Below are 23,562 nucleotides of genomic sequence, written 5' to 3'. Positions count from 1 at the left end.
CCTTCACTTCCTACAGTCAGGAGTGACTATGGGCCTAAAATTAGGATCCATAAAGGCCAAGATTTCGGCCCTATCCCTTTTTCTCTCAAAAAGAACGGGCTTCACTGCCTGAAGTTCGGACGTCGTTACAGGGGTGCTGCATATTCAGCCCCTTTTGTGCCTCCAGTGGCACCTTGGGATCTTAACGTGTGTTGGATTCCTAAAATCCCACTGGTTTGAGCCACTTACGACCGTGGAGCTAAAATATCTCACGTGGAAAGTGGTCATGCTTTTGGCCTTAGCTTGGACTAGGCGTGTGTCAGAATTGGCGGCTTTGTCATGTAAAAGCCCATATCTGATCTTCCATATGGAAAGGGCAGAATGGAAGACTCGTCCCCAATTTCTCCCTAAGGTGGTATCATCGTTTCATTTGAACCAACCTATTGTGGTGCCTGCGGCTACTAGGGACTTGGAGGATTCCAAGTTGCTGGACGTAGTCCGGGCCCTGAAACTTTGTTTCCAGGATGGCTAGAGTCAGAAAAACTGACTCTCTATTTATCCTGCATGCACCCAACAAGCTGGGTGCTCCTGCTTCAAAGCAGACTATTGCTCGCTGGATCTGTAGCACGATTCAGCTTGCACATTCTGCGGCTGGACTGCCGCATCCTAAATCAGTAAAAGCCCATTCCACGAGGAAGGTGGGCTCTTCCTGGGCGGCTGCCTGAGGGGTCTCGGCTTTACAACTTTGCCGAGCTGCTACTTGGTCGGGTTCAAACACTTTTTTGCAAAATTCTACAAGTTTGATACCCTGGCTGAGGAGGACCTTGAGTTTGCTCATTCGGTGCTGCAGAGTCATCCGCACTCTCCCGCCCGTTTGGGAGCTTTGGTATAATCCCCATGGTCCTTACGGAGTACCCAGCATCCACTAGGACATCAGAGAAAATAAGAATTTACTCACCGGTAATTCTATTTCTCGTAGTCCGTAGTGGATGCTGGGAGCCCGTCCCAAGTGCGGACTCTCTGCAATACATGTATATAGTTATTGCTTAACTAAAGGGTTATTGTATGAGCCATCTGTTGAGAGAGGCTCAGTTATTGTTCATACTGTTAACTGGGTATAGTTATCACGAGTTGTACGGTGTGATTGGTGTGGCTGGTATGAGTCTTACCCTGGATTCCAAATCCTTTCCTAGTAATGTCAGCTCTTCCGGGCACAGTTTCCCTAACTGAGGTCTGGAGGAGGGGCATAGAGGGAGGAGCCAGTGCACACCAGATACAGTACCTAATCTTTCTTTTAAGAGTGCCCAGTCTCCTGCGGAGCCCGTCTATACCCCATGGTCCTTACGGAGTACCCAGCATCCACTACGGACTACGAGAAATAGAATTACCGGTGAGTAAATTCTTATTTTTCCTCTTATTCACTAATGTTTCTGTTGTCAAGGTGTTACTTATGATCGGTCTGCCAGGGACTGGAAAAACCACATGGGCTCAAAAACACATTCAGGAAAACCCAGAGAAGCGTTTTCAGCTCCTTTCTACTGAAGCATTGCTGCCGCAGTTGAAGGTGAGTGCACAAAGGGAAAGAACAGTAACTGGTCTGAGATGCTAATCCAGCAGCTGCCTTCATGCATTGCTTGCACATTGTAAAGATTTAGGTTTTGAATGTCAGAGGGTTTTAGTGGAGAGGCCAAAATATGAATGTATTTGAATGTGATATGGAGTCGTCGAGGTCACTTAGGTGCATTGTAGTCCTGTAAACTACAGTCAGACTCTTGTTCTCTTCACAGACTACTGGACCAGACGCCCAAGAGGAAAACCAAAAAGTCCAAGATAATCTTGTGCAGCTGGCAACGCAGTGTCTAATCAGACTGGTACCAGTGGCTGCTCGTAGGAAGGGGAATTATATAATTGACCAGGTGAGAGTGCTCAAACACTATTTGAGATGCATGGGACTTGTGGCTAATCCCTATTGCAGTGTTTCCCAATCATGGTCCTCAAGGCAGACTAACTATCTAGGTTTTAGTGATATCTGTGCTTGAGCACAGATGGTTAAATCCAAATATCTGAGGAACTAATTGTCAGCTGTGCTCAAGTGTGGTTATGCTTTAAAACATGGACTGTTACTGTGCTTTGAGGACTGGTTGAGAATCCCTGCTCTTTGTATTCATCCACATGTTTTTATTTGTTTCCTTTTGCCAGTGCACGGTTTATTTTTCTGCACAGCGCAGGAAGATGCATTGCTTTAAAGGATTTCAACGCACAGCAGTGATGCTGGTTCTTAAAGATGAGGAATGGCAGAAACGGTTGGAGACACGCAAAGAGAAAGGGGAAATTATTCCTGAATACGTGCTTCTAGAGATGAAAGGTATCTTCCACTCCCTTACACAATGTACAATGAAGAGTTATAAGTTTGGCACGTTCTTACCTTTTCTGTCCTATGCATTTGCTTCTCCAACTTAGCCAACTTCATGATTCCTACAAAGAGTGACCTTCTAGAAGATGTCCTGTATGCAGAGCTTGGACAGGAAGAAGCAGATACTTTGATATTGGAAGCCAAGAAGGAGGCTCGTCGGCAGCTGCCCGCAAATGACAAGAGGGGGAATCGCATGCAGAAGCGTGTCCGCACAGACAGGGGACGTGGAGGTGGTGGAGGTAAGTGTACATAGGATTGTCTGTCTGAGTTTGGCTGGGAGGTATGTACAAGGAGACAAGATGCATGTTTATTAATGCTTTATTTTCCTCTTCCAGGAAACTTCAACCAACAGGTGACCTTCAACAGCCGGATGCACTTGCAGCACTCCAGGCCACAACCGTACCATCAACAGCCACGGTCGTACTGGGGATCTCAGAGAGGGGTGAGAAATTAGTATTTGATTAAGTGTTCAGATGTGGTGGTTGCACCTTTTATGCAAATTGATAAAAGATTGTAACTGCTCTAATGTGACTTAATTGCCAAAGGTTGGCATTAGCCACTTTCCATGTATATTGAGGTCAGATCAAGTGACTACCTTTCTTCTACAACTTGTAGGGCTACCAGAATTACTTTGATCGGTACTCTGAACAGCAGAATAGATACTATGGACAACAGAACTTCAGACCACAGAACAGAGGGGTAAGGTTGCCTTGAACGGTTATCAACCCAGCTACATAATTAAATTTCTCTTACGTCCTAGAGGAAGCTGGGGACTCCAGAAGGACCATAAGGTATAGACGGGCTCTGCAGGAGATATGAGCACTATAAAGAACTTTTAGTATGGGTGTGCACTGGCTCCTCCCTCTATGCCCCTCCTCCAGACCTTAGTTAGATTTTGTGCCTAGAGGAGATTGGGTGCATTACAGGGGCGCTCTCCTGAGTTTCTCTGAAAGAATTTTGTTAGGTTTTTTATTTTCAGGGAGCACTGCTGGCAACAGGCTCCCTGCATCGTGGGACTGAGGAGAGAGAAGCAGACCTACTTAAGTGATAGGCTCTGCTTCTTAGGCTACAGGACACCATTAGCTCCAGAGGGAGTCGGAAGGCAGGTCTGACCCCGCCGTTCGTCCCAGAGCCACGCCGTCGTTGTCCTCGCAGAGCCGGAAGGTAGAAGCCGGGTGTGTATAAGAAGAAAAGAAGACTTCAAGGCGGCAGAAGACTTCAGATCTTCACTGAGGTAAGCACGCAGCGGTAACGCTGCGCGCCATTGCTCCCACACGCGGAACAGGCACTGATGGGTGCATGGCGCAGGGGGGGGCGCCCTGGGAAGCAATAAACCTCTGGACTGGCAATAAGGGTACATTAGGCTGCGGAGGCAGTAAATGCAGAGATCCCCCGCCATTTTTTGTATATTGAAGCGGGACCGAAGGCTTGATCCCGCAGCACTAACAGCACCGTTTTCTCCACAGAACGCTGCAGAGAAGCTGGCTCCCCGGACTCTCCCCTGCTGAACTCGCTGACCGAGAACTGAAAGGGGGGGGAGGGGGCGGGGCATTTTTAAGGCGCAGTGTGTGTGTGTATGTATGTATGTATATATATGTATATATATAATTATTGCGCCACTTGTGTTTACCAACGATTATAGGCCAAGGTATATAATGTACCATGCAAGTAAAAGTTGACACTCCCTAAAGATTCAAAAGGGCGTCTGCTGACCCCCAGACAGGGATGGCGGTTCCCTGTGGGGTTAGCGACCAACGGTGTCTTTAAAAGAAAAAAACTCACACTAAGGGTAGATAAATATAAAAATAGAGTACAATTTATTCACATAGAAAAAAATATGTATCACATAAGTTTTTTTTATACAACAAGTCTCTTTAAAAAATGGGATAAAAACAATGTACACATAAAATATTTCTCTGACGTCCTAGTGGATGCTGGGAACTCTGTAAGGACCATGGGGAATAGACGGCTCCGCAGGAGACTGGGCACATCTAAAGAAAGATTTAGGACTATCTGGTGTGCACTGGCTCCTCCCCCTATGACCCTCCTCCAAGCCTCAGTTAGATTTCTGTGCCCGGCCGAGCTGGATGCACACTAGGGGCTCTCCTGAGCTCCTAGAAAGAAAGTATAGTTTAGGTTTTTTATTTTACAGTGAGACCTGCTGGCAACAGGCTCACTGCAGCGAGGGACTAAGGGGAGAAGAAGCGAACCTACCTAAGTGGTGGTAGCTTGGGCTTCTTAGGCTACTGGACACCATTAGCTCCAGAGGGATCGCACACAGGACCCGACCTCGTCGTCCGGAGCCGCGCCGCCGTCCCCCTTACAGAGCCAGAAGCAAGAAGGTCCGGAAAATCTGCGGCTGAAGACTTCTGTCTTCTCCAAGGTAGCGCACAGCACTGCAGCTGTGCGCCATTGCTCCTCATGCACACCACACACTTCGGTCACTGATGGGTGCAGGGCGCTGGGGGGGGGCGCCCTGAGCAGCAATATTAACACCTTGGCTGGCAAAACACCATACATAGCCCAGAGGCTATATAGGTGTAAATTACCCCTGCCAGAATAACACAAAAAGCGGGAGAAAGCCCGCCGAAAAAGGGGCGGAGCCATCTCCCTCAGCACACTGGCGCCATTTTCCCTCACAGCTCCGCTGGAAGGATCGCTCCCTGGCTCTCCCCTGCAGTCCTGCACTACAGAAAGGGTAAAAAAAGAGAGGGGGGGGCACTAAATTTAGGCACAGTATGTGTGTGTGTGTGTATGTGTGTGTATATATATATATATATATATATATATATATATATATATATATATATATATATATATATATATATATATAATATTACAAGCAGCTATAGGGGAAAACACTCTGTATAGTGATATCCCTCTGTTATATAGCGCTCTGGTGTGTGCTGGCATACTCTCCCTCTGTCTCCCCAAAGGGCTTTGTGGGGTCCTGTCCTCTGTCAGAGCATTCCCTGTGTGTGCTGTGTGTCGGTACCGCTGTCGACATGTATGATGAGGAAAATGATGTGGAGGCAGAGCAAATGCCTGTAAATGTGTTGTCTCCCCCTGAGGGGTCGACACCTGTGTGGATGGATTTATGGAAGGAATTACGTGACAGTGTCAGCTCCTTACATAAAAGGTTTGACGACATAGGACAGCCGGCTACTCAGCTTGTGACTGTTCCAGCGTCTCAAATGTCATCAGGGGCTTTAAAACGCCCGCTACCTCAGATGGCAGACACAGATGTCGATACGGATACCGACTCCAGTGTCGACGACTGAGACTAGTGTACCCTCCAATAGATCCACCCGTTACATGATTGAGGCAATGAAAAATGTATTACACATTTCTGATAGTAACCCAGGTACCACAAAAAAGGGTATTGTGTTCTGTGAGAAAAAACTACCAGTAGTTTTTCCTGCATCTGAGGAATTAAATGAGGTGTGTGAGGAAGCGTGGACTTCCCCCGATTAAGAAATTGATAATTTCTAAACGGTTATTGGCAGCGTACCCTTTCCCGCCAGAGGATAGGTCACGTTGGGAAACACCCCCTAGGGTAGATAAAGCGCTTACACGTTTATCAAAACAGGTGGCACTACCGTCTCAGGATACGGCCGCCCTAAAGGATCCTGCTGATAGAAAGCAGGAGGCTACCCTAAAAGCTATATATACACACGGGTATTATATTGCGACCAGCGATTGCATCAGCATGGATGTGCAGTGCTGCTGCTGCGTGGTCAGATTCCCTGTCTGATAACATTGATACCCTGGATAGGGACAATATTTTGCTGACAGTAGAGCATATAAAAGACGCTGTCTTATACATGCGTGATGCACAGAGGGATATTTGCCGGCTGGCATCAAAAATAAGCGCAATGTCCATTGCCGCCAGAAGGGGGTTATGGACTCGGCAGTGGTCAGGTGATGCCGATTCAAAAAGGCACATGGAAGTTTTGCCTTATAGGGGGGTGGAACTGTTTGGGGATGGTCTTTCAGACCTCGTTTCCACAGCTACGGCTGGGAAATCGACATTTTTGCCACAGGCTACCCCACAGCAAAAGAAAGCACCGTATTATCAAGTGCAGTCCTTTCGGCCCCATAAACACAAGAGGGCTCGAGGCGCATCCTTTCTGCCGAGAGGCAAAGGTAGAGGGAAAAAGCTGCAGCATACAGCCAGTTCCCAAGAGCAAACGTCCTCCCCCGCGTCCGGTAAGTCCACAGCATGAAGCTGGGGCTTCACAGGCGGACCCGGGTACGGTGGGGGCCCGTCTCAGAAATTTCAGCACACAGTGGGCTCTCTCGGATCCCTGGATCCTTCAAGTAGTATCTCAGGGGTACAGGCTGGAATTCGAGACTTCCCCCCCCCCCCCCCCCCCCCCCCCCGCCGTTTTCTAAAATCTGCCTTACCAGCAACTCCCTCTGCCAGGGAGGCAGTGTTGGTGGCTATCCAAAAACTGTATTCACAGCAAGTGATTGTCAAGGTACCCCTCCTTCAGCAAGGAAAGGGTTACTATTCCACAATGTTTGTGGTACCGAAACCGGACGGTTTGGTGAGACCCATCTTAAATTTAAAATCCTTGAACACTTATATCAAAAGGTTCAAGTTCAAGATGGAATCGCTCAGGGCGGTTATTGCGAGCCTGGACGAGGGGGATTACATGGTCTCCCTGGACATCAAGGATGCGTACCTGCATGTCCCCATTTACCCTCCTCACCAGGAGTACCTCAGATTTGTGGTACAGGACTGTCACTATCTGTTCCAGACGCTGCCGTTTGGGTTATCCACGGCACCGAGGGTCTTTACCAAGGTAATGGCCGAAATGATGATACTCCTTCGCAAGAAGGGAGTTTTAATTATCCCGTACTTGGACGATCTCCTGATAAAGGCGAGGTCCAAGGAACAGTTGGTAGTGGGGGTAGCACTTTCTCGGGAAGTGCTACAACAGCACGGCTGGATTCTCAATATTCCAAAGTCACAGCTGGTCCCGACGACACGTCTTCTGTTCCTTGGAATGATTCTGGACACAGACCAGAAAAAAGTGTTTCTTCCAGTGGGAAAAGCCGAGGAGTTGTCATCTCTAGTCAGAGACCTCCTAAAACCGGGACAGGTGTCGGTACATCAATGCACACGAGTCCTGGGAAAAATGGTAGCTTCGTACGAAGCAATTCCATTCGGAAGGTTCCACGCAAGGACTTTCCAGTGGGACCTGTTGGACAAATGGTACTTGTCCCATCTCCAGATGCAACAGCGGATAACCCTGTCGGCAAGGAACAGGGTGTCGCTGCTGTGGTGGCTGCAGAGGGCTCATCTACTAGAGGGCCGCAGATTCGGAATACAGGACTGGGTCCTGGTGACCACGGATGCCAGCCTTCGGGGCTGGGGTGCAGTCACACATGGAAGAAATTTCCAAGGACTGTGGTCAAATCAGGAGATTTCGCTTCACATAAATATTCTGGAGCTAAAGGCCATTTACAATGCCCTAAGCCAAGCAAGGCCCCTGCTTCAGAACCAGCCGGTATTGATCCAATCAGACAACATGACGGCGGTCGCCCATGTAAACAGACAGGGCGGCACAAGAAGCAGGAGGGCAATGGCAGAAGCCACAAGGATTCTCCGATGGGCGGAAAATCATGTGTTAGCACTGACAGCAGTGTTCATTCTGGGAGTGGACAACTGGGAAGCAGACTTCCTCAGCAGGCACGACCTCCACCCGGGAGAATGGGGACTTCATCCAGAAGTCTTCCAAATGCTGGTAAACCGTTGGGAAAGACCACAGGTGGACATGATGGCGTCCCGCCTCAACAAAAAGCAAAAAAGATATTGCGCCAGGTCAAGGGACCCTCAGGCGATCGCTGTGGGTGTACCAGTCGGTTTATGTGTTTCCTCCTCTGCCTCTCATTCCCAGGGTACTGAGAAAAGGGCATTCCGGAGGAAGACATCCCTACCCTGATCAAAGCCAGGAAGGATGTCACCGCAAAACATTATCACCGCATTTGGCGGAAATATGTTGCTTGGTGTGAGGCCAGGAAGGCCCCAACGGAGGAATTTCAACTGGGTCGATTCCTGCATTTCCTGCTAGCAGGGGTGACGTTGGGCCTCAAATTGGGGTCCATTAAGGTCCAGATTTCGGCCCTGTCTATTTTCTTCCAGAAAGAACTGGCTTCACTGCCTGAAGTTCAGACTTTTGTCAAAGGAGTTCTGCATATTCAGCCTCCTTTTGTGCCCAAGTGGCACCTTGGGATCTCAATGTGGTTTTGGAGTTCCTGAAATCACATTGGTTTGAACCACTTAAGACTGTGGATTTGAAATATCTCATGTGGAAAGTGGTCATGCTGTTGGCCCTGGCTTCGGCCAGGCGTGTGTCAGAATTGGCGGCTTTGTCCTGTAAAAGCCCTTATCTGATTTTCCATATGGATAGGGCAGAGTTGAGGACTCGTCCTCCGTTTCTCCCGAAGGTGGTATCAGCGTTTCACTTGAACCAGCCTATTGTGGTGCCTGCGGCTACTAGGGACTTGGAGGATTCCAAGTTACTGGACGTAGTCAGGGCCCTGAAAATGTATGTTTCCAGGACGGCTGGAGTCAGGAAAACTGACTCGCTGTTTATCCTGTATGCACCCAACAAACTGGGTGCTCCTGCTTCTAAGCAGACTATCGCGCGCTGGATTTGTAGCACTATTCAGCTGGCGCATTCTGCGGTGGGACTACCGCAGCCTAAATCTGTAAAAGCCCATTCCACAATGAAGGTGGGCTCATCTTGGGCGGCTGCCCGAGGGGTCTCGGCTTTACAACTTTGCCGAGCTGCTACTTGGTCAGAGGCAAACACGTTTGCAAAATTCTATAAATTTGATACCCTGGCTGAGGAGGACCTGGAGTTCTCTCATTCGGTGCTGCAGAGTCATCCACACTCTCCTGCCCGTTTGGGAGCTTTGGTATAATCCCCATGGTCCTTACGGAGTTCCCAGCATCCACTAGGACGTCAGAGAAAATAAGAATTTACTCACCGGTAATTCTATTTCTCGTAGTCCGTAGTGGATGCTGGGCGCCCATCCCAAGTGCGGATTGTCTGCAATACTTGTAAATAGTTATTGTTACACAAATCGGGTTGTTATTGCGAGCCATCTGTTCAGAGGCTCCTTTTGTTATCATACTGTTAACCGGGGTTCCTATCACGAGTTATACGGTGTGGCTGGTATGAGTCTTACCCGGGATTCAAAATCCTTCCTTATTGTATCAGCTCTTCCGGGCACAGTGTCCTAACTGAGGCTTGGAGGAGGGTCATAGGGGGAGGAGCCAGTGCACACAGATAGTCCTAAATCTTTCTTTAGATGTGCCCAGTCTCCTGCGGAGCCGTCTATTCCTCATGGTCCTTACGGAGTTCCCAGCATCCACTACGGACTACGAGAAATAGAATTACCGGTGAGTAAATTCTTATTACCAGCTAAAATAAATAAATAAGATTATTGCTTAACTGAGTATGTGGTCACTGCCAGGTTTCCAACGCGTTTCGTCATTCAGACTTCATCAAGGGGTATTAGCAGAGTGGGACCAGGCTTCTATTTATACCAGTACTGATCTAATAGCAATTATGACATCACTTCCTGTTTGCACATGGTATTGCAGAACAGACTAGAACCTAATAGTTACAGTTTATATATCATGATTAAATAGTGTATATAGGTACAATGTGTAGTAAATACTGTAGATGCAAGTTTGGAGCAGGAAAAGTGGATTAAAAGTCATATATAAAGGCGCTGGCGGGTCTTACGCCACACTTCCGGTGTCCTGACGTCACGTCACTTCCGCCCCACTTCCGGAGACGGGACCGCGCATGCGCCCGCGGTTCTCACTCTTTTATTCTTCCTAGAGGCCAGGAGTACTCGTACAGATAGCTCCAGCGGCGGCCATCTTTGTATCGGATTTTCATTAGCATTTTCATGCGGCGGCCATGTTTGTGGAGATCAGGAATATTATTATGTCAATCCTCCGTGATATTCGACATAGGAATAGATAAAGAAGTTTAATTAATGGGTGATTAAAAACGATCTAGTCACCATAGTAATAATTCCTATGCAAAAAGACATTAATAACAGGGTATTCATATAAATAATTGGAAAATACTTCGTCTAATTGGAAAATTTATAACCAATTATTCGCATAAATAACGGAGAATGTGCGTAAAGTGCAGATTAAATAAATGAATAAATATGAGTAGGTGGTTATAAAGTGCTTCGTGCAATTAATGGATAAGAGATATTAATATTCATAAGGTGCAGACATGAGTGTGGTACTAGTGATAGATAGAATAAATATATATATATATATATATATATATATATATATATATATATTTATTCTATCTATCTCACACATAGATACTATCTGGGTTTTATTTTATTCCAGTGTCAGTTGGCGCTGGGTGCGTGCTGGCATATTCTGTCTCTCCAAAGGGCCTTGTCGGAGAATTGTCCCCTTATAGATTTTTCCCTGTGTGGGTGTCTGTACGTGCGTGTCGGCATGTCTGAATCGGAAGGCTTGTCCAAGGAGGAGGTGGAGCAGATGAGTGGTGTGTCTCCGTTGGCAACGCCGAATCATGATTGGATGGACATGTGGCATATGTTAAATGCAAGTGTGGCCTCATTACATAAGAGACTGGACAAAGCAGAGTCCAGGGAGAAATCAGGGAGTCAATCCATGGATTGGACTGGGTCACAGGACCCCTCTGGGTCTCAAAAACATCCCCTATCCCAAATAGTAGACACTGGTACCGACACGGATTCTGACTCCAGTGTCGACTACGATGATGCGAAATTACACCCAAGGGTGGCAAAAAAGTATTAATTGTATGATTATTGCAATAAAAGATGTTTTGCAGATCACTGATGACCCCTCTGTCCCTGACATGAGGGTGCACATGTATAAGGAAAAGAAACCTGAGGTAACCTTTCCCCCATCCCATGAGCTTAACGAGTTACTTGAAAAAGCTTGGGAAACTCCAGATAAAAAACTGCAGATACCCAAAATGGTTCTTATGGCGTATCCTTTCCCTGCACAGGACAGGGTACGTTGGGAATCCTCTCCCAGGGTGGACAAGGCTTTAACATGCCTGTCCAAGAAGGTGGCGCTACCATCTCCGGACACGGCAGCCCTCAAGGATCCCGCTGATCGCAGACAGGAGACTACTTTTAAAGTCTATTTATGTGCGTGCAGGTGCTTTGCTCAGACCGGCAATAGCATTGGCATGGGTATGTAGCGCAGTTGCAGCATGGACAGATACCTTGTCAGCTGACCTTGATACCTTAGACAGGGATACCATTTTATTAACCTTAGCCCACATTAAAGACAGTCTTATATGTGAGGGACGCTCAGAGACGTTGGGCTGCTGGTTCCAGAGCCAATGCCATGGCTTTTTCTGCGAGACGAGCTCTATGGACCCGCCAATGGACGGGTGATGCAGTCTCAAAGAAGCATATGGAGGTTTTACCTTACAAGGGTGAAGTGGTGTTTGGGGAGGGGCTCGCGGACCTGGTTTCCACAGTTGCCGTGGGTAAATCTACTTTTTTACCTTTTGTTCCCCAACAGCAAAAGTAAACTCCATAGTATCAGATGCAGTCCTTTCGGTCGCTTAAGTCCAGAAGAGGTCGGGGCTCCTCCTTCCTTGCCAGAGGTAAGAGTAGAGGAAAAGAACACCTGCTTCGGCTAGTTCCCAGGAGCAGAAGTCCTCCCCGACTTCTACAAAATCCACCGCATGACGCTGGGGCTCCCCTAAGGGAGTCCGCACCAGTGGGGGCACGCCTTCGACTTTTCAGCCAGATCTGGGTTCTTTCAGACGTGGATCCTTGGGTGATGGAAATTGTTTCCCAAGGCTACAAGCTGGAATTCGAAGAGGTGCCACCTCGCCGATTTTTTAAGTCTGCCTTGCCAGCTTCACCCCCGGAGAGGGAAGTAGTGTTGGCAATTCAAAAGCTGTGTCAGCAGCAAGTGGTTGTCAAGGTTCCCCTGGTCCAACAGGGAAAAGAGTATTCAACCCTGTTTGTGGTCCCGAAGCCGGATGGTTCGGTAAGACCCATTTTAAATCTAAAATCCCTAAACCTGTACTTGAAAAAGTTCAAATTCAAGATGGAATCGCTCCGAGCTGTAATATCCAGCCTGGAAGGGAGGGATTTTATGGTGTCACTAGACATAAAGGATGCATACCTTCATGTCCCCATATATCCCCCTCATCAGGAGTACCTGAGATTCACTGTACAGGACTGTCATTACCAGTTTCTCCTTCATCCACTAGGGGCCACTGGAGCGTAGTTACAATGGGGAATAGTAGGCAGTAATTGGGAGCTGGCACTTTAAAAAATTCTAACCCTGTGGCTAGCTCCTCCCCTACTATCTCCCCTCCAAGCCAGTCTTAGTTTAGTGCCCAAGGGAGCTGGTTCACTTGGGTTTAGCTGAAGAAATTTTTTCTTTATTATTTTCTTTTTCTTCACACACGCACAGACTGGCAGCTCTGCCACTGCCAGTCTGCACCGTGGGAGCTGCCGGCGGGGTCCCATCGCAGCTGCGTGCGGCTCGGGATGGGCCCCGGCTGAGGGAGACACTGAGCTCTCCTGAGTTAGCGGACACCGCTGCGTGCGGCGCGTGTCGGGACCACTCCATCCAGCAGAAGATTACGGCAGCAGTGAGTATCTGACGGCCGGACACCGCTGCGTGCGGCGTGTTTCGGGGCCACCCTCCACCACTGAAAGGTGTGTATATCCCCCCCACCCAGAGTGTTGGGATGAAGGGGTGACAGGGGGGTTCTGAAGAATTAATTTTATTATTGGTGACTACAGGGGGACAGTGACAGAACACCCCTACAGCACCCTAACAACCCCCCCCCCCCCCCCCCCCCTCGGATTATTATTAATCATTTTTATTTATTTAAAAAAAAAAAAGTAACGGCGCTGTGTCCCGCTCGCCCGCCCGCCAGCCGCCCGCTCTCCTCACTGCTCGGATCCCCGCCAGCGCGGCTCACAGAGCCGCTACAGGGATCCGACATAAGGACACACTGCAGTTTCAAATTTGGCGCCGTCAAGGAGGGGGGCGGGGCTTAATCCCGCTCTGCGCACCCGGAAGTAGCGCACGCTGGGGACCCGTTCTTTTCCTGTCAGCAGCGCGGGACGGAGGCCACGCGACCACACACGAGCAGTTACAGTGGGGAAGGGGGGCACTGCAGGTACACTATTTGTTTATTGCAGCCTGTCACTGCACACAGTATCGTGCAGGACAGATCGGGCTGCTGTGGCTACATTCTTTTCCCTGCTTCCCTCCCATCCCTCCCATTCTCCCTATAGCTGTTTTCCTGTGGGTGAAGGGTATCAAGTTTAGGTGCTGCCATGACCACCAAAGGCTCCAAGGCAGCACAAAAGCAGGGTCAGGTTTTAGGTGAGGAGTCACAGCCATCAGCTCGGCCCTCCTCAGAACCCCAGAGCGCCCCGACATGGTCGACACAGCTCACAGAGGTGTGATGTCCCTGCTGACTGGGGAACTTAAAGCCTCTCGGGAAGATAGAGAGGCGGCCCAGTTCCGACAGCTTGTCCCAGTACCGGCGCCAGAACCTGCATGGGCAGTCTCATTGGCAAAGTCAGTGGAAGGGCTTTCCAGGGCTGTAATACCTTCCCAAGCCCCGTCCTTTAGCCCCCCCCAACAGGCTGCAAAAAAGAGATTGCTAGCCTCTGTGTTACAGGACTTTGATGATGATATGCCTCAATTAGATGAGGCGGGGTTAGATGTACAGGATATACAGGATGTGGATATCCAGGATACTGACGATCAGGTATATGAGGACTCTGAACCAGTAGCTCAGGGTATAGAGCAGGGGTGGCCAACCAGTCAGAGACAAAGAGCCAAAAAAAATGTGTTAGGTACGTCAAAGAGCCGACATTGAGCCGAAGGCGCACATGCAAAAATGGGGTGTGGCCTTGTGCCTTCTAGGCCACGCCCCTGGTATAAAATACATTGAAAAAGCCAGATCCAACATAAAATACATTGAAAAAGCCACTTCCACATAAAATAATTGTAAAAGCCAGATCCACATAAAATATATTAAAAAATCCAGATTCACATAATACACTTCAGCTCCCCCATGTGTCACTCCAACCAGCACCCTCCTGTCACTTCAGCCAGCACCCTCCTGTCACTTCAGCCAGCACCCTCCTGTCACTTCAGCCAGCACCCTCATGTGTCACTTCAGCATCCCCCAATTCATGCCATTGCAGCAGCCCCTTATATGTCCTCTGTTTGCTGGTGGGTGTCTTATTTCTAGTATCTGACTCCCTCAGTTCTAAGTCCCTGTAGTGCTGCTGCGTGTTTCTCTAGAGAGTAGTGGTTACCAGATCTGTTGTGGTCATGTGACTTTGTGTGTTAGGAGCCACATTTGAAGAATGAAAGAGCCGCATGTGGCTCAAGAGCCACAGGTTGGCCACCGCTGGTATAGAGGCTCTTATTACTGCTATTCGTTCAGTCTTACAGGTGGAGGAGACGGAAGACACCTTACGCCCTTCAAGGTTTGGCACCGACCAATACCTGTCGGTGACTTTTCCAGTTTCGGAGGAGCTGGATGCGCTTAGAACAACAGCCTGGAAGCATCCAGACGCGAAATTTCAGGTGTATCAAGAAAAATGTTGTCTTCCTATCCTTTTCCCGCAGGTAGCAGAACGCGCTATGAGACCTCTCCGATCGTGGATCCTTCGGTGTCTCATCTGTCCAAAAAGACGCTCCTGCCTGTTCCGGGGGCAACTTCACTTAAGGAGGCGTCAGATAGGAAGTTGGAGTCTACCTTAAAGAATATTTACTCTGCGGCAGGGGTTTTGCAGCGCCCGGCGCAGGTAGGTTGTTGGGTCAACAAGGCGATCGAAGCTTGGGCGGAACAATTGTCCTCTGGAATTCGTGACGAATTACCGGCGGATCAATTGATAGACTTGGCAGAACACATCCGTGAATCAGCCCTTTATCTTTGCGAAGCGTCCAAGGACATAGGTGTTCTCGGAGCTAGAATTTCCGCTTTAACAATTGCGGCCCGCAGAGCGCTATGGCTCCGGCATTGGCATGCGGATACGGAATCCAAAAGGGCGGCAGAGGCGTTACCCTTTACAGGGGAGTTTCTGTTTGGTAAGGATCTGGATTCCTGGATCTCTACGGCCACGGGGGGGTAGGTCGGCTTATCTTCCTTCTGCTGCTCCAGCCGCTCGCAGACCATATAGGGGTCCCTCTTTTCGATCCTTTCGTGCCCCTTCCAGGTTTCGAGGACAGGCCAGGGGTGGAGCTTCTACCTTCCGTGGCCATAGAGGTAGAGGCGGCGGCAGGGGTAGAGGCTCAGCCCAGTCAGACGTTAAGTCTTCTGGCACTGCCACCGCATGATGGGCCTCTGGAGATCACAGGGTGGGAGCTCGTTTGTGGGATTTCAAGGAGGTCTGGATACAGTCCTGCCCAGATGCTTGGGTCCGGGATCTCATCACTTGCGGTTACAAGCTCGTTTTTCAGGAACAACCACCCCAGCGGTTCTTTACCACGGGTTTGCCAGTTTCCGACAACCGGGGAGTTGCCTTACAAACCGCGGTCCAGAAGCTTCTGTCTGCAAGGGTTGTGATCCCTGTTCCCTCGCATCATCGAAAACAGGGCTATTACTCAAGCCTGTTTCTAGTACCGAAGCCGGACGGCTCAGTCAGACCAATCCTGAACTTGAAAGATCTCAATCCGTATTTGAAGGTGTTCAAGTTCAAGATGGAGTCCCTCCAGTCTGTTATTGCGGGGTTGGAAAAAGACGAGTTTCTGGCATCCTTAGACATCAAGGACGCATACTTACATGTTCCCATTTGGCCTCCTCACCAGGCTTTTCTCCGGTTCGCAATACAGGACGCTCATTTACAGTTCCAGGCCCTTCCTTTCGGTCTCTCTTCTGCTCCCAGAGTGTTCACAAAGATCATGGCGGTCATGATGGCCCTGCTTCGGAAGCAGGGTGTGACAATTGTTCCCTATCTGGACGATCTGCTAATAAAAGCAAGCTCAGCAGAACGGTTACTTCAGAATATCCGGATGACACAGGACCTTCTGATCCGACACGGGTGGGTCCTGAATTTTCCGAAGTCTCACTTATGCCCCTCACAACGGCTGTTGTTTCTGGGAATGATTCTCGACACAGTCCATCAGAGGGTTTTCCTTCCGCGGGACAAGATACTTTGCTGGTAAGATTGGTCCTTCAACACCGTCGGGTGTCAGTATATCTGTGCATTCGCCTGCTGGGAAAGATGGTAGCAGCGTTCGAGGCTCTTCCGTACGGTCGCTTCCACTCTCGACCGTTTCAGCTGTGTCTTCTAAATCAATGGTCAGGATCTCATCTGTTCCTTCATCAGCGGGTGACGCTATCTCCAAAGGCACGGTCATCGCTGCTCTGGTGGCTCCAGTCGACCCATCTGTTGGAAGGAAGACGGTTCGGCATATGGGATTGGACTCTCCTCACCACGGACGCCAGTCTGCGAGGCTGGGGGGCAGTGACCCTGGGACATCAGTTTCAGGGGCGCTGGTCAATCCACTAATCCGCTCTCCCCATAAACATCCTCGAACTAAGGGCGGTGTACAGCGCCCTGCTGCAGGCACATCACCTCCTGCGAGGTCGAGCGGTCAGAGTTCAGTCCGACAACGCCACGACGGTAGCATACATCAACCGTCAGGGCGGCACTCGCAGCCGCGCAGCGATGAGGGAAGTCACCAACGTCCTTCTCTGGGCGGAGAAGTATGCTCTGTCCTTCTCGGCAATATTCATTCCGGGAGTGGACAATTGGGAAGCCGACTATCTAAGCCGGCAGGACATGCACCCGGGAGAATGGTCACTACATCCCCAGGTGTTTTGGCAACTGGTCCGCCGGTGGGGAAAACCACAGATCGACCTCATGGCGTCCCGCCTGAACCATCAGTTGCCTCTTTACTACTCTCGGACGAGGGACGCGGCGGCGGGCGTGGATGCTCTCACGGCTCCTTGGAATTTCCAGTTCGTTTACCTCTTTCCTCCTTTCCCGCTGTTGCCGAAGGTTCTGCAACGCATCAAGAGAGAAGACGCTCTGGTTCTCCTAGTGGCTCCGGATTGGCCACGCAGGGTTTGGTACTCCACTCTACATCTGTTGTCGGTGGCCGAGCCTTGGACCCTACCACTACGAGACGACCTTCTACAACAGGGTCCTTTTTGTTATCCAGACTTACGCAGGCTACGTTTGACGGCGTGGCTGTTGAGAAAGCCATCTTGACAAGGAAGGGGATTCCTCGTACAGTTATACCTACTATGCTTCGGGCTAGAAAGTCGGTTACATCTTCTCACTACTACCGCATTTGGAAGGCTTATGTAGCATGGTGTGAACGTCGAGAATTTTCTCCTTCCGTGTATAGCTTAGCCCGTCTTCTCCGTTTTTTGCAGGCGGGTTTTTCAGCAGGCCTAAGACTGGGCTCACTAAAAGTGCAGGTCTCTGCTCTTTCGGTTTACTTCCAGAAAAGGTTAGCCTTGCTACCTGAGGTTCAGACCTTCTTTCAAGGGGTTCTTCGAATACAGCCTCCCTTCCGTCCTCCGACAGCGCCATGGGACCTCAGTCTTGTCCTGTCCTTTCTGCAGTCTTAATTGTTTGAGCCCCTGGAATCAGTAGAGATAAAATATCTCACCTGGAAGGTGGTTCTTCTCCTGGCGCTGGCTTCAGCTAGACGGGTGTCGGAACTGGGGGCTCTCTTGCAGGTCTCCTTACCTGGTGTTTCATGCGGATAGGGCCGAGCTTCGTACTCGTATGTCCTTTCTACCTAAAGTGGTGTCTGATTTTCACATCAATCAGCCGCTTGTCGTCCCGGCCCTCTCGGGGGACTCTCCGGATGCGAGATCATTGGACGTTGTAAGAGCGCTCAAGATCTATGTGGATAGGACTTCGGCTATTTGGAAGTCTGATTCCTTATTTGTGCTGTACGACGCTGCCCGCCGTGGTTGGCCGGCCTCTAAGCAGACCTTGTCTCGATGGATTCGACTGACCATCAGACAAGCTTATTTGGCGACTTCTCGGGAACCTCCATCTTCCATTTCGGCACACTCCACACGCTCTGTGGGACCTTCTTTGGCGGCTGCCCGGGGAGTCTCTATGACTACTTTGTCGGGCGGCTACTTGGTCCGGCCGTCATACGTTTGTCAAATTCTACAAGTTTGACACTTTTGCGGCCTCTGCATCTCACTTTGGCCGAGCGGTTTTACAGGACTCTCAGCGCTCTCCCACCCGTTCTGGGTGCTCTGGGACGTCCCCATTGTAACTACGCTCCAGTGGCCCCTAGTGGGTGAAGGAGAAATCAGGATTTTGGTACTTACCGATAAATCCCTTTCTCCGATTCCACAGGGGCCACTGGACGCCCGCCCAGCGCTGTTCCTCGTTGTTTTTTGCTTAACGGTTTGCGGTTCAATTAATGACCGCTTGTTGAGTTCAGGTTAACCTGTTTATTATTAGGTTCGATTCCAGGGTTAGTTTGGGTTATCCTGGTTGAGTTAGACGTCAATAACCTCCTCTACCTTATGGTTTTCTTTATTACAGCTCTCCTTGGGCACAGTTTTACGTAGACTGGCTTGGAGGGGAGATAGTAGGGGAGGAGCTAGCCACAGGGTTAGAATTTTTTAAAGTGCCAGCTCCCAATTACTGCCTACTATTCCCCATTGTAACTGCGCTCCAGTGGCCCCCGTGGAATCGGAGAAAGGGATTTATCGGTAAGTACCAAAATCATGATTTCAGACGTTGCCGTTTGGGCTTTCCACGGCCCCGAGGATTTTCACCAAGGTAATGGCGGAGATGATGGTGCTCCTGCGCAGGCAGGGAGTCACAATTATCCCATACTTGGACGATCTCCTGATAAAGGCGAGATCGAGAGATCAATTGCTGAAGAGCGTGTTGCTCTCCCTGAGAGTGCCGCAACAGCACGGTTGGATTCTCAATCTGCCAAAGTCACAATTGGTTCCACCGAGTCTATCATTCCTAGGCATGATTCTGGACACTGAACAAAAGAGGGTTTTTCTCCCATTGGAAAAAGACCAGGATCTCCAGAACATAGTCAGAGACCTGCTAAAACCAAAAAGAGTGTCTGTTCATCAATGCACTCGAGTTCTGGGAAAAATGGTGGCGGCCTACAAGGCCATCCCCTTCGGCAGGTTTCATGCGAGGACTTTTCAGTGGGACCTTCTGGACAAGTGGTCCGGGTCCCATCTACAATACATCAGAAAATAAGCCTGTCCCCCAGGGCCAGGGTGTCTCTCCTGTGGTGGCTGCAGAGTGCTCACCTTCTAGAGGGTCGCAGGTTCGGCATTCAAGACTGGGTTCTGGTGACCACGGACGCGAGCCTCCGAGGATGGGGAGCAGTCACTCGAGGAAGAAATTTTCAGGGAGGCTTGTCTACACATCAACATACTGGAATTGAGGGCCATATACAACGGCCTCCGACAAGCGGAGAATCTTCTTCGCGACCTACCGGTTCTGATTTAATCAGACAACGTCACAGCCGTGGCTCATGTAAACCGCCAAGGCGGGACAAGGAGCAGAGCGGCGATGGCGGAAGCCACCAGGATTCTTCGCTGGGCGGAAAATCGCTTAAGCGCTCTGTCAGCTGTCTTCATTCCGGGAGTGGACAACTGGGAAGCAGACTTCCTCAGCAGACACGATCTCCATCCAGGAGAGTGGGGACTTCATCAAGAAGTTTTTGCAAAGATAACAAGGCTTTGGGGAATTCCTCAAATAGACATGATGGCGTCGCGCCTCAACAAGAAGCTTCAGAGGTATTGTGCTATGTCACGGGACCCTCAGGCAGTAGCAGTAGACGCCCAGGTGACACCATGGGTGTTTCAGTCGGTCTATGTGTTGCCTCCTCTTCCTCTCATCTCAAAAATATATTGAGAATAATAAGACAAAAATTAGTGCAGACAATACTCATTATTCCAGATTGGCCTCGAAGGGGCTGGTACTCAGATCTTCAGGAAATGCTCACAGAAGATCCGTGGCCTCTTCCTCTCAGGGAGGACCTGTTACAGCAGGGGCCCTGCGTGTTCCAAGACTTACCGCGGTTACGTTTGACGGCATGGCGGTTGAACACAGAATCCTAGCTGGGATGGGTATTCCGGAGGAAGTCATCCCTACTCTGATAAAGGCTAGGAAGGAGGTGACTGCAAAGCATTATCAACATATCTGGAGGAAGTATGTATCTTGGTGTGAAGCCAAGAAGGCTCCTACGGCAGATTTCCCTCTGGGCCGTTTTCTCCACTTTCTACAGACAGGAGTGGATATGGGCCTGAAGTTAGGCTCCATTAAAGTACAAATTTCGACCCTATCTATATTCTTTCAGAAGGAACTGCCTTCTCTCCCAGAAGTTCAGACGTTCGTGAAGGGAGTGCTGCACATCCAGCCCCCCTTTGTGCCCCCAGTGGGACCTTAACGTGGTGTTAAGTTTCCTGAAATCTCACTGGTTTGAACCTCTTCAAACAGTTGAATTAAAATTTCTCACGTGGAAGGTGGTCATGTTATTGGCCTTGGAATCTGCAAGGCGGGTGTCAGAATTGGCGGCCTTGTCCCACAAGAGCCCTTATTTGATTTTCCATGTGGATAGATTGGAGTTGAGGACTCGTCCTCAATTTTTGCCTAAGGTGGTTTCTTCATTTCATATGAATCAACCTATTGTGGTGCCTGTGGCTGCAGGGGACTAGGTGGACTCCAAGTCCCTGGATGTAGTCAGGGCCTTAAAGATTTATGTAGCCAGGACAGCTAGGGTTAGGAAAACAGAGGCTCTGTTTGTCCTGTATGCAGCCAACAAGGTTGGCGCTCCTGCTTCTAAGCAGACTATTGCTCGCTGGATCTGTAACACGATTCAGCAGGCTCATTCTACGGCTGGATTGCCGTTACCAAATTCAGTAAAGGCCCATTCCACTAGGAAGGTGGGCGGCTCTTGGGTGGCTGACCGAGGCGTTTCGGCATTACAGCAAACGAATTACGCAGAATGTAATATCATTTATAAAGCAAAAATTTTTTTTACCAGTAATACTATTATCTAAATATGGTAATGATACATTAGCGCCTGGTTATAGTTTTTTTGTTTCGGCATTACAGCTTTGCCGAGCAGCTACTTGGTCGGGTTCAAACACTTTTGCAAAATTCTACAAGTTTGATACCCTGGCTGATGAGCACCTTGCGTTTGCTCAGTCGGTGCTGCAGAGTCATCCGCACTCTCCCGCCCGGTTGGGAGCTTTGGTATAAACCCCATGGTACTTGTGGAGTCCCCAGTATCCTCTAGGACGTTAGAGAAAATAAGATTTTAAACCTACCGGTAAATCTTTTTTTCTCCTAGTCCGTAGAGGATGCTGGGCGCCCGTCCCAGTGTGGACTACATCTGCAAGACTTGTATATAGTTGTTGCTTTCATAAGGGTTATGTTAGTTAGAATCGGTCTTTGACTGATACTGTTTTTTTTTTTTTGTTTTTTTTTTTGTTCATACTGTTGACTGGTTGCGTATATTCCAGGTTATATGGTATGATTGGTGTGGGCTGGTATGAATCTTGCCCTTAGACTAACAAAATCCTTTCCTCATATTGTCCATCTCCTCTGGGCACAGTTCTCTAACTGAGGTCTGGAGGAGGGGCATAGAGGAAGGAGCCAGTGCGCACCCATACTAAAAGTTCTTTATAGTGCCCATGTCTCCTGCGGAGCCCGTCTATACCCCATGGTCCTTATGGAGTCCCCAGCATCCTCTACGTACTAGGAGAAAAAGATTTACCGGTAGGTTTAAAATCTTATTTTTTCTGTAAAATGAAAACTGAAATATTCCAAAAAACAGAATTTCTTTCATACACTCGGGGACACTGGAACTGATTTATACAGTAGGGGTGTGAAGCATACAACCGGAGGTATGGCGCAATCTAAAAATTAAACATTGTCTGCACAGCTGACTGCTTCCCCTTCACACCCCTCAGTTTGAAAAATTGTGCTGGAGGTACAGCACGGGGAAGCTACTGCTCCTAGACAGAAACTGAAACACAACCTTGTAAGTGCTGCGTCAACCTAACAAAAGCGGGACAAAGCCAAAAGGTATTTGAGAGACAAAGATCACTTCTGAAGGGACCTGCATCTCTACAGGAGATCATCACAACAGCCTGCATAACGGTCTGTAAGTACTGGTTGTACTGAATGGCCTCTATATACAGCATACATAGCAATAGAGCAGTAACTAACTCCCCCTTTCAGTGAGAGCGCTGCGCTACTGATAGACCCGTACTGTGACTAAGCGCTTACAAAATGTAACAGTTCTCCCCTGTTAAACAGTGGCTGGGAGATCAGAAGCGCCGCAGCAGGGACTGTGCGCCGACAAGGAGTGGAGCTGCACTACTGAAGGAGCTACGGGGCTTAGTGAGACGGAGTAAAGGGAGTCCGACGTCTACCGACCAAAAGGGGCACAGAGTCCAGCAGCAGAGCCACGCTGCGCTACAGAACAGAGACAGCTGGATATATAGCCGCCTGACGGCGGGTGCAGGCGTCTTCACTGTTCACACTGGGAGGCAAGCAGAGCTCCCAGCATAATGGCTAGAAAGTGTTTTCAGGGAGGGGAAGTAAATCCCTGCATTCAGGAGCGATGTCTGTATAAGGACTGCTCCTTGTCCTCTGGCTGTTTCAGTGATGATTATGCAAAGAGGTCACTATAATTCAGTTGCGCCCATCTTAGAATGTAATTCAGGCGCCAAACTGAGGTAGAGGGGGGGGGGGGGGGGGGGGGGGGGGAATAGGCCCCAAACCCTGCAGTTTTATTGTTTGTAATAATTTCTGCATTGTACAATTGACTGTGTGTGTGCCTATAGCTGTTGTGTGATCTTTTTTGTGTATCCCACACATATTGCTATCCCTATATTCTGTACCCTGAGGGGGGCTAAGTGCATCAAGGTCCTCATAAATAGTGTTTCACAGTATATACTACTTTGGTATTTTTCTCTGTTTTGCAGTCACCACATACCTCTTAAATCCTCTGTTTGTGCTCTGCTTTGCAGTCACACTATACAGGTTTTTTTTGTCAGGTAATTTGTCTGCTTTTATTGTACTGTCAATAAGGTTACACTTGCATATAATGTCTGCTAAACAGGGTGGTAGATCCATGGCTGATCCTG

The 23,562-nt window shown here is 49.2% G+C and overlaps 1 protein-coding gene across 2 annotated transcripts in view; it reads left to right on the top strand.

Moving 5' to 3' along the window:
* Positions 1-23,562, top strand: part of HNRNPUL2 (heterogeneous nuclear ribonucleoprotein U like 2) — a 124,174-nt gene that overhangs the window by 74,520 nt on the left and 26,092 nt on the right. For both annotated transcript variants that reach the window (XM_063944985.1, XM_063944984.1), the window contains exons 8-13: positions 1,421-1,543; positions 1,767-1,895; positions 2,179-2,344; positions 2,440-2,631; positions 2,728-2,834; positions 3,008-3,091. In XM_063944985.1, coding sequence (XP_063801055.1) covers positions 1,421-1,543; positions 1,767-1,895; positions 2,179-2,344; positions 2,440-2,631; positions 2,728-2,834; positions 3,008-3,091 — 801 coding nt within the window. The remainder of the gene's footprint in view (positions 1-1,420; positions 1,544-1,766; positions 1,896-2,178; positions 2,345-2,439; positions 2,632-2,727; positions 2,835-3,007; positions 3,092-23,562) is intronic.

The sequence above is a fragment of the Pseudophryne corroboree genome, chromosome 11, assembly GCF_028390025.1.
Source record: "Pseudophryne corroboree isolate aPseCor3 chromosome 11, aPseCor3.hap2, whole genome shotgun sequence".
Classification (NCBI taxonomy): domain Eukaryota; kingdom Metazoa; phylum Chordata; class Amphibia; order Anura; family Myobatrachidae; genus Pseudophryne; species Pseudophryne corroboree.
The sequence above is the reverse complement of the archived record's forward strand: the minus strand, read 5'-3'. Positions and strand labels throughout refer to the sequence as shown.